The sequence below is a fragment of the Rhynchophorus ferrugineus genome, unplaced genomic scaffold, assembly GCF_030347505.1.
Source record: "Rhynchophorus ferrugineus isolate W39M unplaced genomic scaffold, kcgeb_rfMv2 rfM4, whole genome shotgun sequence".
Classification (NCBI taxonomy): domain Eukaryota; kingdom Metazoa; phylum Arthropoda; class Insecta; order Coleoptera; family Curculionidae; genus Rhynchophorus; species Rhynchophorus ferrugineus.
This window is the reverse complement of record NW_027472583.1, coordinates 33,623,153-33,637,288: the sequence shown is the minus strand read 5'-3', so window position 1 is coordinate 33,637,288 and position 14,136 is coordinate 33,623,153. Positions and strand designations below refer to the sequence as shown.

Sequence of the window (14,136 nt, the reverse complement as noted above, 5' to 3'; positions counted from 1 at the left end):
TGTTCTCTATCTAATGTTTTAATCAATATTTTAAGCAAAATTGCTCATATTTCAAAGTTATGTTGACAGCACTCTAATTTTTAACGTAACTATTGTTGCCATCTTTTATCTTTTTCGAACTGCCGAGACTTATTTGTAATAAGATGAAAAACTCAGATCATTCATATTTTCATTAACATACAAGACAAGGAAGAATTAAAACTTCAAAAAGTTACAGAGGATCCATTCTGCACCATGTTCTTTAATAAGATAATTTAAGTTTGTAGGTTATGCTGAGGTATCATGAATGATACTTATTCACAAAGGAAAAATGTTTCCAAAATTCGCACTTTATTTTCTTTGATAACATTTTACAAAGACAATGACGCCTATTATCTATAACTTAAGTATCCGTAACGTAATATCCATAATAGTAAAGATATAATTGCAATAGATTAATATTTCTGTTTTAAGCAACCCTATCTTATCCTAAAGATCTTATAGTGTTAATAAGAAAAACACGTCGAGACATCGAACATTACTGACGTTTTGAAATTAAAATTGAACATTTAGAATATATGGCATAATTTTTAATAATCAAGACAGTCTAAGTTATATTGGTACTCAATATTGTTCACAATATTCCAATTAAAATTAGTGTTTCAGTGGTCAGTGGTGTTTTAAAATAAGAAGGAACTAGAAAAAATTCTAACTGATTAAAATTATTTTTGTTATAATTAAAACAAAATTGAAATATTTTCGGAATTTCCAAGGAATTTATTCTATGGTTCTGTTGTTATTCTTTGAAGATATTCTATTGTTATAGTTATTTTCAATAACCAGAAATAAATTCAGGAAAAGAAATTGTGTTACATGTTTCGTTGGCTGAATGCTACTAAGATCTTTTAGTTAAGATATCGCATTTACTCAAAAAAATCTCAAAAATCACTTCTGGAGATCAATATAATTCTGTGTTCCATTTAACACAAAGAAGAATGAAGACGCTATTTTATCATCCGTGATGTCGATACCAACATTATCAACTTACCACCAAACGTCAACTTGGAGCCGAAAGCGTTCCAACTCTACCAACAGATCGCGTTTGTTGTTATTGAAACAATCGCCGATCGATTGTAGTCACTCACTCAAATATCCATGGGAGCACTTCACTGGTCGAGTTTACCTTAACGAGAAGATATCGTCGGCATTTATTCTATTATTTATTTTGTCGATAACTATCGGGAAAAAAATTGGTAGCCGGGCCAAACCACTCGAACGCGACGACGGACAGACTAGGCGTTCAGGGGGATCGCGAGATTTCGTCGCCGTTTCGGGGGGAATCGCGATGTGTGATCGGTGGGTGGGGCGCTATCGCGCCGGCGAGGGCGGGGCCTGCGGACTCGCGTGTGTCTGTGTGTGTGCGTGAGGGGACGGAAATCGCGAGCCAGCTGTTCGTGTTCGGTCGATTCGTTTTTGTTAGACATCTAGGGCACGTGTGATTTTTCGGTGGAGATCGCATAAATTAACATAAATAAGGGAACGCGTCCGTAAATGTGTGGACGGGACGTCTGTTCGGAATGGTAAACTTTTAGTTTTAAATGGGTTATTACCTTTGATGTTATCACATCTATTTTCGATTCTTTCTGATATGTACGAGGGTCCGAAAGGATAGTCTATCGAATAAAACAGTTAACTCATGTCATCTAAGTTTATGACGTCACATAATTGCATTTTTAATTTGCCTTTACTATATAACAAAATTGTAATGTAAAAAATAATGAAACAAAAATAATGTTAGCAAATTTAAATTATTTTAACATTATAGTACATCTAACGCCTATACTATCTAAGAACTTAATTTATACTTTTCTTTAAAATATTTTAAGGTCTCCTTTTCACCAACGAGGGTTTATCTGGTCTGGACACACAGTTTAACCTCTGCTCCGAACCACGGTCCTCGGCATTAGGCCTACCAACTGACCAGTGACCAATTTGGAAACCATTCTTGAAAACATTGGGTTTTACACCAGTTACTAGCGTGATTGGGATAGTTATTTCTTGTCGGGTTTTCCACTGCAATTACAATCACGAACATAAAGTACATCCATGCCCCGAGTTTATAACAGTTTATAGGTGGGGTTATGTTTCATTATATTTACGTTACACTCTTTTCCACACCACCTACGCCCAATCCACCTAATTAACTATTGTATATGCAGTTAATGTATTTTACTTCCATTAGAGAGCATATTTGCCTCTAATAATTTTTACATTTACTTCTTGTTTTCTTTTTTTTTATTCTGGCCTAAAACCAGGCGGTGGATTTCATGCCGCATACCCGATCGCGGAGACTTACCCTGCAAGCGAAGAGTTAGACCGGGCTATGTGGAGCTGCCTCTGGGCTTACCAATAGACTACTCCTCACGGCCGACCCCTGTAAGTCAGTAATGCTACTGCATTAAATTTGGTAATAAGGCACTCGCCTTACAGACCTATCAGCCTACTAAGTTCAATTTCCAAGCCTGCTGAAAGAGCAATTCTTTTTGCTCTTAATGATTTTACGAAGACAAACAATATTATTCCAGATGAGCAATTCGAGTTCCGCGCCAAATGCTCAGCCGTTCATCAGGCCCATCGGCAGGCAAAAATCAACTGTGCTTTTAACCAACGTGAAAGATTTGGGGCGGTCATCTTGAACCTAACCAAAGCATTTGACAAGGTTTGGCATGAAGGCTTAGTGCCGAAATGTATCCGATTAGGTCTACCTGATGACCTAACAGCTCTTATCAAATCATTTCTGTCAGGACGATCGTTCCAAGTAAAGATTAACTATATATTCTCTAACCGGAAAACTATCGACGCAGGAGTTCTACAAGGCTCCCCCTGGCACTCGCTTAATTTAATATTTTTCTTTCATATAACCCTAGGAGACCACAAGTTGAGGCAGCTTTTTACGCAGACGACACTGCTTAGTTTGCTTCTTCAGGAGTACATCCACAGCAGACTTCAAAAACAACTCGATGAGATGGTCCACTGGTTACATTTCTGGAGATTGTAGGTCAACCCACAGAAAACCCAGGCCATCTTCTTCCACAAGAATGCACCGAGCATTCCGCGTCTTAAAATCGACAACGCCAAAATGCCATGGTCAGAAGAAGCCACCTATCTCGGTCTTGTCTTCGATCGCAAGTTTATGATCTACCGCAATTGAATTCCCAAATTCAAAGGTCCCTCCATAAAGGTCAAGATATTGTTAATTTGCTGTTCCCGCTTATCAACCGGGCTATTAGGCTTCCTCTCTCAATAAAATCTCTCCTGTACAAGATGCTGCTTCGATTAGTCGTTCTATGCGGCTCCAATGTCTATCTAAAATACGTCTCACTTACCCAGGTGGAACGTCTTCAAGTCTTTCAAAACAAAATTCTCAGGAGAATAATCAATGCCCCTTGGTTCGTCAGGAATAATTAAATTGATAGAGACACAGACCTCACCCAAGTTCAAGATTTTATATCCGAGCCCTACTCGAGATATTTCCCCAGTCTTCGTCTCTCGGACAATAGATGTATACCGAGCTGGCCGATATTTTAAGCCAATAGCTCATTCGTCTCTTCATGGCCTTATTCTATCACAGCCGACACTATTCCGCAATAACTCATCTACCGCAAGCTGCGTGGTGTCATAACGACGCCAAGTCCTTGCCTGGCCCTTGTGCCTCTTAATGGTGTTACCGGTTACGGGCACCCTGCTTACTAACAGTAAGAAGCCCGTAGGCAGTCTCCACATAACCAGTCCAACTCGCTTATTCATGCGGGTCCCCCTGACCAGGTATCCGTAACATCATTCCCCTTCCTGGTTTTAGGCCAAAAAAAGGGTACCCGCCAACCGGACCGCCGTTATTGGGCACAAGCATCCAGCAAAAGAGCAGCTAGTGAAACTAACTGTTGATTCGTGATCTCGAGTTACTCGAGTACACGACTGAGTGCTGTCGTATGGCGGTAAAAGTTATGACTGCAGCTACGGATGAGGTCGTTGTAGGAAAAAGGGGAGATTAGCGGTGACGCGGTGACATATCAACCAACTCGCGAACAAAGCGTTATCAGAAGAACTTGAGCTGAGATTGTCAGTTTCTCTGTAAATTTGATTATTTCTGCCAAACCGTGGAGTGCTTAAGATTCTCCTGAAGAGCTTATTTTCGAAAACTTAAAACCATTTCACCTGGTTGAATGTAACTAACTTGAGGTAGACACATAGATAGTACATAGTTGAGATACATAGAGGAGTACGGACCGGATGAACATCTTGTAAAATAAGCATTTGAAGGAGATGGAAAGTTTGCTAGAAGAACAGACCAGAGGAGACAGAAGATTTGCCATCCCCGAACTTTTCTGAGTTGCTTTCTGGAATTGGGAATGTCAATCGCATCGTCGGTCGAAGTGGGGACCTAAATGTGACTTTATCCAGCCACAAAATTGTTACGGTGTCGATCTTGAGTTAGGATATACGCATGGCTTCCCATGGAAAATAATGGCCTGGGTTGTCTGTGGATTGATTTTCAACCTCCAGAATTTGAACCATTTGACCACATGATCGAGCTGCTTTTGTAAGCGTCGTAAATTCTATTCTCAAACCTGGAGGTCGTGAAGAAAGCAGTGTCGTCAGCGTAAATCATAATGTCAATATGCTATTTTCTTAACAGATCTAAAAAAATAGGTTAAATAAGGCTGGGGCCAGCGGGGAATCTTGAGGTACGCCAGCTTGATTGATTTTCGACTAGAAAGACTTTTCTTAATCTTGATCTGGAAAGATCTGGGTCCTAACCGTACGCATTTTGCGATGAAACCGTCGTGATATCCTTATCGAAAACTTTAGTTAGGTCTTTATTTCTAGGAGGATTGCTCCAAGCTTTTCACGTCGGTCAATGGATTTGTGCCACCAGACGAGTAACCTGATGGACGGATGAATGGTGATAGCGAAAACCGAATTATTCGACAGGAATGATATTGTTTTCTTCTATGAAAGAGTTGTGAGAATAGAGTATTGCCCCTTCGGCAAGATTCGAAGTGTTACTGAGAAGATTGGTGGGCCTATAATCAGATGAACATGATTTTTCTCCTTCCTTGGTAATAACCTCTATATGTGTGTGATTTCAGCCTTTTTGTTTCCTTCATTGCCTTGTTTCCTTGACAATCACTGTATTTCTCATCAGTTTTTTCTGTTACTTCCAGTATACATTAGTGTTGATAAAATTAGATTTAATCACTGTATTCTCCCTAGTGCATTTACCATATCTCCAAAAGATTAATATTCATTCTCTTCTCAAACATTCCAACAAAATGGTAATTATATATCTTTGTACACAAATTTTACACCCTCTCCAATATGATTTTTTATATTTATCCTATATTAATTATATACTCACTTTTAGTTATTTCCACACTTATCATCCAGTCATATTTCCTGTTCTAACATTTGTTCACCATTCATCTTCTTTTTCTTCCACTGCCTTCATTCCACCATTTTTAATCCTCTTTTTCTGTGTCCGATTGAGTTCATCCAAACTAAAGGTGTTATTGTAGGCAGTGGTTCTTCCACAAATCCAAGCAGTTCATACTTATATATTCTTCTCGACCTGCATTTCCGCTGTAGTAATTCTCTGCTATACCTCCATATCAATTCGATTGGATTGAATACGCTTGATAAATAGGGATACGTAATGATCCGTGGCCATATTATTCAGCTATCGAATCTATTGTGTATATATTTCAACTGTGTTTCTAAAAAAGTAAATTACCTAAAACGCAATTAAACATTTAATTTATATTTACCGAGTAACAATTAAAGTCATTCCTTTATTACAGCCCTTGTTGATGCACTTGCACATGTCTGAAAGTTTCATTAGAGCTCTGCGTGGATTATCTTTACACTAATTAAATCCTATTTTTCTTAACAGTGTATGAAGTCAGTGTAAGTTATCTCTTACAACAATCAATGAGTTGCACATCCCTAAGTTTTCTATAGATACTTTCCAGACTAAGCTTTTTCCGAAATAATTGTAATAAATTATGTATAATATAAATCGAAAAAACTACTCAGTATTCATACATTTACATATACATCACATATGCATTTTATAAATTTAATCTGGAATAAAGCTAATATCAAAATGATCCTGATTTGTATCGATATTTATCTCTCTAACGCATTTTATTGCTAAGAGGGGGCCTCTATTACCTAGTTCCTGTTCAAAGTAACTGATTAGAAACGCAATCTGTTTCTGACTCTGAATATCTAATGACTTCGGTAGTTTTAATCATGGTTTTTTTTAAATTTAATTAATACATTGTTACTAGTCGTTTCCGTCTAACCTACAATTTGTCTTTATGATAACTTAAATCAAGGTATATAACTGGGAGGGCCCATTGGCCCTATCTCAGTCTCTGGTGAAATAATGTTTATACACGCCACTGCTGAATTTTTTATTATATGCACCTCACTAGATAACACTACACAATATCAGATAGTTTGATTCTTTTGAGACTGTGTCCTGCTCTGGTGGTATCTAAAAGCTGCAATGTTTCAATATTCTCATGAGAATGGAGTCTTTCCTCATGCCCCCTTGCAATTCTCTTCATTTATTGACTGACTGTGGGTATCTGTGGGTATCTGAAGGTCTCGATGTAGGTAATCAGTCCTATAGTATTTGGGTGCGCCCACAATACCTCTCAGGACTTTGTTCTGAAATTTTTTTATTCTATTTAAATTACTCAGCAGTACATCCCCATAATTGAACTCCGTATAGGATTCAGTATTTCAGTCTCAGTATTTGCTTATATAATAGCAATTCATTATGTACTGATAATTGCAATTTTTTTCCAATTAGCCACTACATTTTCCATTTTAATCATAGTGATCACAAATATTAAGCATCGATTTGAATAGTTTGCTGGTTTATAACCTCTAATTAATACTATCAATGTTTTGAAGAACTTTTGAAGAGAAACGGAAAAATACTGTCTGATCTTAAAACAAATCTACAAAATACGATAGACGATAGAGTGCATTCAACATCGTAATAACATAAGTGTATTGTTATTTTGAATAAACCATAGCCGTTTCGCTTCCACGTTGCTGTGAATCAGTAATATTATGTTTCGCCTTAAAAAATCTTACATAACCTCGTAGATACAGGTTAGTTCAAGATCATCGTGCAGTTCTCCCTTTGTTATGTAGTAATAAGCACTGGCAATTAATCGAAGAACTTTCTTTGTCCGCAGAAAAAATATGCAGGAAGATGGTGTAAATCCGAGGACAAACAACTGGACAACTTTGGAATAATTTCAAGAAATCATTATTAGAATTTGAACGAAATTGACCTGTGGTATTAATAAATAAAAACAGACCAAAAAGCCACAGCATGATGGTCTGACAAAATAAGAATAGAAATAAAACAAAAGAAGAAACACTAACTGAAAACTACGAAGTATACAAGAAAAGCAGATGTAGTGTCTTGAGGCATGTCGAATTTTACATAGTGGAATAACGGTCTCCAAAATACCCAGAAATATAATCCCAGATGTTGAACACGGGCAGGGTGCCAGCAACGCCAATTAAAAACAGATAACGAATAGCTGGATAAACCGGAGATGTTTATCTGGGATGTTATTGAAGGGTATTTCGGATCATTCAGTAACCGACCATCGTTTGTTTTAGACGTGTCACCATCGACTGCCCAAGCCTTGTTAACAGGTAACACCGCTGCCAACTATCTGTTTTATCTATTTTGTATTTTCTACATTTTTTATATTGCTAATAAATAACGGTCACATAATGTAAACACTACTATTTCATTTCGTTTTACCTCCATTCACCGAGCCATATCCATTTACCCCAACAGAACAAGAATAAAACGAAGAATACAAGAGGCATATTCCTTTCCTTATAGATACATCTTGGAGAGGATTTCAGCAAGGAAAAATAAACATGAGAGGATAATTTCGGGACTTGCTTTGTACGCAGGAATCAACATACGAAATGTATACAGACCAACAAGAAAAGAAAGTCAGAGCACAGAAGATATAAAAATTGAAGATTTATAGAATGTCCTGAAAAAAAATTATGAATGGAAAATCACCCTCCTTTTATCATCCTATAAGAATGTTACCTGTGATCTCTAAACTTTTTGAAGAACTATTCATTAAGACACTCAAAATAATCATAGAAGAGAGAAATATTATTGCAGACCATCAATTTGACTTCCGTAATAAACACGGAACAACAGAGCAAATACATAGATTTGTCAACAACATTAATAAAAACCTTAATGATAATAAATATTGCTCCGCTGCATTTTTTGATATATCTCAAACCGACAAGGTGAGGCATACTGGACTGCATATTAAATTGAAAAAGCTTTTGCCCATAAGTACTTTGAACTACTGAAATCATATCTCACAGAGAGATATTTATTTGTTAAACAGGGTGACGAATACACTGACCTACAGGGCAGTAATCTTGTTATATCTATTGTTATATCTATTGTATAACATACAGCTGACCTACCAACGCCAAGAAACATTACTATTGCAACCTATGCTGACACGAGGATCCAATATCAGTCACAAGAAAGCTCCAACTTCACCTTAACAAAGTCGAATCGTGCTTGAAAACGTGGCGAATCAAAGCAAATGAGACAAAATCTACTCATGCAACATTTATCCTTTGTAGAAGAACTTGGTCCTCAGTAAAAATAAATAATTAAAAACTCCCGCAAGTAGACAACGTTAAATATCTGGGAATGCGTTTTGATCGACGTTTTATATGGAAAAATATATTAACATATAAACATAAGGTTTCGCTGTATAAGTCAATACTTAGACCCATTTGGGCCTATCGAATTGAACTGTACTGTTGGGGTACTACTAGCAAATCTAACATAGATATCCTTCAGATGTTCCATATCACGTCTCCAACAAAGTGATTCGGCGCGATATCCCCTTAGAACCCATAACGAGTATTATTTGAAGTGTTAGTGTAAAGTAGTCTGAAAGAGTGTTAGTGCATCCCAATACACTCGTCAAACAGTTAAATGTGCGCGATGGCAGTGAACTGCGTAGGCTCAAACGCAAACGCAGTGACATATAATTATCCGTAGAATAAGTTAAAATAGTCTTTAGAATAAGTTAAGATAAACCTTAGAATAAGTTAGAATAGTATCTAGAATAATATTTAGATTATAAGTTTGTACAACAGATCACTTACTGAAACGATTTTTTACATGTCAGGATACATATTGTATAACGGAAATCATATAACAATACCTATTGCCCACGGGAAGACTGTATGATGTGAGTCCTAAGAGATTAATAAAAAAATATTCCCAAATTACTATTGCATTAAAAGTACCAATTTTAAATATACCAGTTTCTGTAGTTACAGCTGAGAGATCATTTTCATCAAATGAAAATTAATAAAGGATTATTTACAATCTAGAATAGGCTAGGATCTGTTAGAAAATCTTACTATCCTTTCTGTAAAGTCTGACTTTTTAAAACAGCTAGATATTACAAATATTATTAACGAACTTTTAAAAAGTAAAACTAGAAATGTGTAAGTTCTATATGATGTTGATGTCCATTTGAAAAAGTGGACAGTATAAATGTGTTTTATTAGACCTTTTGTTTTTTAATAACTTGAAATATATGTTTTATACGCGATTCTTTTATTACTGTGCAATGAACATTTTAATAAATATTTTTTATGTGTGTACTTACTGTTTGCCTCACATAAAAAATACGTACGAGTAGCAAGTATGAAGTGCTAATTCTGTAACGATTACTTACGTTAAATTTTAACGAACATCAAAGTATTTTTCAAATAATGTAAAAAGTTAAATGGTGAACGGGGACATAATAAAAGCTCAATAAAAGCGCTTATCGGTATTTTGCACGACAGCGCAGAAGATGCTTGGCGTGTCACGCGACCATTATAATAGAGGACTACTAAAAATACATTTTGAATGTTACATATTCCAACAGATTTAATTTTTGAATTTTTTTTATTTTTATGGGATCAGTTATAAACTATAAAAAGAATTAACAAGTTGATATTGATATTTCGGGTTTTAAATTACCCCACAAATTTAAATAATACATTATTTAGGACTATGAGGAATAAAACGATTCATAACATCTATTTAAATACCCAGTAGCTGGTGTAAAATGTGCATTTTATGACATCTCGGTGTACCTGTCGGGCACGGTACCTTTATTGTCGTAATTTTTAAGAAAAAAAAACGACAACATTTGGGAACCGAAATGTGCTATCAGTTCCCAGGGCAAAGATCACGTTCCGTGTCACAATATTATTGTGTTGACAATTATCTGAAAGGCGTGATAGCTCCCCGAAAAACTATTTATTAATCTGCACACGTCCGTAAACAAAATCACACAAACGCACGAAAATCACAACAAGCAGAACACACAAATTCGGATTTTCGTATCTTTCTCTTTTTGTTTATATGTGTTCGCAGAATAATAAACTAATTGTTAGATTTAGGAATGTCTTATGTATCCCTTCACTCTAAAAAGTATTTAATTGAGAAAAATTGGTACATTATAGAGTAGATGTTCCAGAATAAAGCGTTGTGAGTCATCGTCGATGTTCCATATCACGTCTCCAACAAAGTGATTCAGCGCGATATCCCCTTAGAACCCATAACGAGTATGATTTGAAGTGTTAGTGTGAAGTAGTCTGAAAGACTGTTAGTGCATACCAATGCACTCGTCAAACAGTTAAATGTGTGCGATGACAGTGAACTGCGTAGGCTCAAAGAGAGATATAATTATCTATAGAATAGGTTAAAATAGTCTTTAGAATAAGTTAAGATAAACCTTAGAATAAGTTAGCATAGTATCTAAAATAAGATTTAGATTATAAGTTTGTACTTATTATTAAGTCCGATTAAAAAGTCCTTAATTGAAAAAAATTGCTACATTATAGAGTAAAGCTGGGGAATATGCCGCATCGGATAATACGCCTCAATCCTATTCTAGCTAGTATGGAGGGTTAAGGCCGGCACAATAAGAGTCACCTGCTATGTTTTTTACAATGAAGCATAACTCTAGTTGATATTTTGTTTTATTGATAGAGTTTGGAGAATTGTGCCATCAAACCGGTAAGTGGACTTCAAAACTTTTATTGAGTCAAATTTGATAAGAGGTTTTCGAATCAAATATTATAAATCCGATCTAAAAAGCATTATCGGTTCAAGTGGGACTTCTAACCTTAGTTTTGCCATATGTAGCGTTTACTACGTTTAAACGGAACTTTGTGAATTTTAGGTCCAATTATTTTCTTGCTCTCAAATGAAACAGATCGAATCATTTTGAGATTCTTTTATTGCTTTAAGTATAGTAGATATAATACAATGCCACGTTCTTATTTACGAATAAATCTAAGAGGACAGTGGTCAGAAGAAAGCCTTCAGAATGTAGTTGGAGATATCCTTAATAGTTCAGTTCGAGAAATAAGTCGAATTTATGAAGTTCTAGTTAGAACTTTAATGAGAAGGAAAGAATCAGGGAATTTAAATAAAGTTCCTCTAGACCAGAAGAGCTGTCTTTGTTTTGAACAAGAGCATGGCATCGCACGGCTTTGCTTTATCAGCTTGTGTCAGAGTACTCTTTTGCTATCCAGCAAAATATTTGTCATACTTTTAATAATGAGAAAAAATGACAGGACAATACTGAGTTCTGGCGATTATAAGAAGTCATCCTGAGCTGGCAGTACTTAAAGCTGAAGGACTTTCAACCGCTAGAGCTAAGGGAATGACAAGACAAGAATGTGCTAAATATTTCAAATTGCCAAAGAGAAAATATTTTGTTTAATCACCCACAGAAAATATTCAACTTTGGTGAATCAGGATTGCAACTCAATAATAACCCTGGAAAAGTTGTGACAAAGAAAGGCGCCAAGATGGTGAATTGTATTACGCGCATTATCTGAAATATTTCATTTCATTTTTAGTAGTTATTATTTTATATCAAGAAATTTTTTACATATAGTTAATTTTTGTTGTAAATTAAAACTTATTTTAGTAAGTTTGAAACTTTTTTTAGAACACTTTTCTAATTTTCTAATTATGAATTGATGTTTATGTTTGATATTATTTGATATATTGATTGATATTATGTTGATATTACCCATAGGGTACGGGTAATATGGCTATGTGCATTCATTCTACACTTCTGGTTGTAAATACTTTGCCAGTGGGAATATGGCAACAAGTACTTCACGACACATATCCATATATACACGCTCAAAGATGCTATATTCATCGTGCGGCTAAGCACGTTGGTTGTTAGGTTGTAACCCTTTGAAATTTATGTTGTCATATTCCCCCGCTTTACTTTATATTAATTAATTTTATTTAATTTAATTTTTTCAGTTTTTTTCTACAAATTCTACAAAATCTTTCTGGCTACATGGCGATAGCGTGTCGAAATAACTATGTCGGTTTGGCAGAGATCTAGTCATGGTTTCTTTTTCACATTTCTTGAGCATTTTTAAACATTGTGTCATCCAAGCAATTCTACTTCGACATGAACAAGTGGAAATCAGAGGACTTCTTATTTTATCTGCAACAGTGTATCCTACACAACTTTTGCAACGTGTGGCCGAGAATTATCATGCAAAAGGATGAGTTTGCGTCTATTACTCGCTATCATTGATTACACGGGTCAACACAAAATGTGACTTAAATTCCAATTCTTTAGGCCGTAATTAGACGAAAAAAATATATATAGCATGAAAAAGTTTGCATTTTTGTTTAGGAAACCGCTTAAAAGATATTTTTCTAAATCTGTGCTGTTAATTTTTAATTGAAAATTAAACCATTTAAATAAACATTTTAATTATTTTTATTACGTTTTACTATCAACATAACTTACAAAAAGTAAAAAATAATTTAAAAGTACGCGCTTTTACTTTTTCTTTTATGTTCATAGGTACTATCTCATAATAAACCCCAATTATAGCCTCCCATCATGTTTCCATTGTATTCATATATGTATATCATCATCAAGCAAATTCCACTGTTTAAGCAGAGCTTTTGCTTTACTCAAATTTAAATATAACATTCAAATAGAAATTTAAATCCCGAATTAAGTCATTAAAATATTCTTTAGTAATAAGATGGTGTTCTGGTTGTTCTGGTGTAGGTAAAAACTCCTTATCGGAATTACTTTTATGAGAACTAAGAGATGAGCTACTTTTCTGCGATAATTTTTTCGGTAGCTAGGTACTGGTAGTGTCAGATTATGTACGACTGAAGCAGAAGAGGATTCCAGATCAGGATATTCGATAGGTCTTGCATGTTTACCTCTGCGTCTTTTACTCGGATTCACAATATAAAAGTAGCAGTCCTTAACATGATCTTTTGGTTCTCGCTTTCGTGTCGCAAATTTCACTGACTGTCTCATGTCACATTGTCTCATCTCGATACCAACCTAAAATATAAAAATATAACTTAATATGTCTGTTATATTTAATTCACCATTTAATTAAAATTTGTTGATTACCTTCCAAACATCTTTTACAATTATTACAAGCAACATGTGGAGCCCATTCTTATCTTGTTCCGAATAGGAGAGTTAAAATATGCTTCGTATGCTTCACAGAGAACGTGAGATGTATTTAATTCGTATTTTACACATATATAACACATATTTACACATATATAACAAAATGCATCAGCATCTTCTGTCTCGCCAAGACATTTTAAGGTATTCTAGATTGGTACAAAACACCTGATCGTTGTTTATCACTCTAGAGCCACCTATCAGCGCTGTGTAAACGTTAAAACCCCACTCTGATGGCGCGGTATTTTTAAATGTATTAAAAGTAATTACAATTTATAACAACTCTTTTTCGATCTTCCCAATATACACAGGTTTAGAAACAGTTGATTAATGGGTTACTAGTGTTCGAACTCCTTTGGTCTCTTTGTCATTAACTACAAAATTATCAATTTTAAATAATTGAAACTAAAACTAACACTTGGGATTTGATTGAGCAGCATCACAATGACTTTTTAAAAGTTTTTAGTAGTTATATCTTCGATAGGGAATTTCCATCAATAGCACCAGCGGTTTTCCATTT

The 14,136-nt window shown here is 35.2% G+C and overlaps 2 protein-coding genes across 3 annotated transcripts in view; both read right to left on the bottom strand.

Moving 5' to 3' along the window:
• Nucleotides 1–1,169, bottom strand: part of sim (bHLH transcription factor single-minded) — a 119,855-nt gene extending 118,686 nt beyond the window's left edge. The window contains exon 1 of one of the 2 annotated variants that reach the window (XM_076404626.1): nucleotides 1,028–1,169. The gene's annotated coding sequence lies outside the window, so the exon portion shown is untranslated. The remainder of the gene's footprint in view (nucleotides 1–1,027) is intronic. The other variant, XM_076404627.1, reaches the window with a different exon arrangement.
• An 11,849-nt stretch (nucleotides 1,170–13,018) lies between these two features.
• LOC143194719 (uncharacterized) lies at nucleotides 13,019–13,797 on the bottom strand. Its single transcript, XM_076401368.1, has 2 exons — nucleotides 13,557–13,797; nucleotides 13,019–13,484 (listed from the first exon to the last, which is right to left on the bottom strand). The coding sequence occupies exons 1-2, from the start codon at nucleotides 13,590–13,592 to the stop codon at nucleotides 13,140–13,142; spliced, it is 381 nt and encodes a 126-aa protein (XP_076257483.1). The 5' UTR covers nucleotides 13,593–13,797; the 3' UTR covers nucleotides 13,019–13,139.
• Between the last annotated feature and the right edge of the window lie 339 nt (nucleotides 13,798–14,136).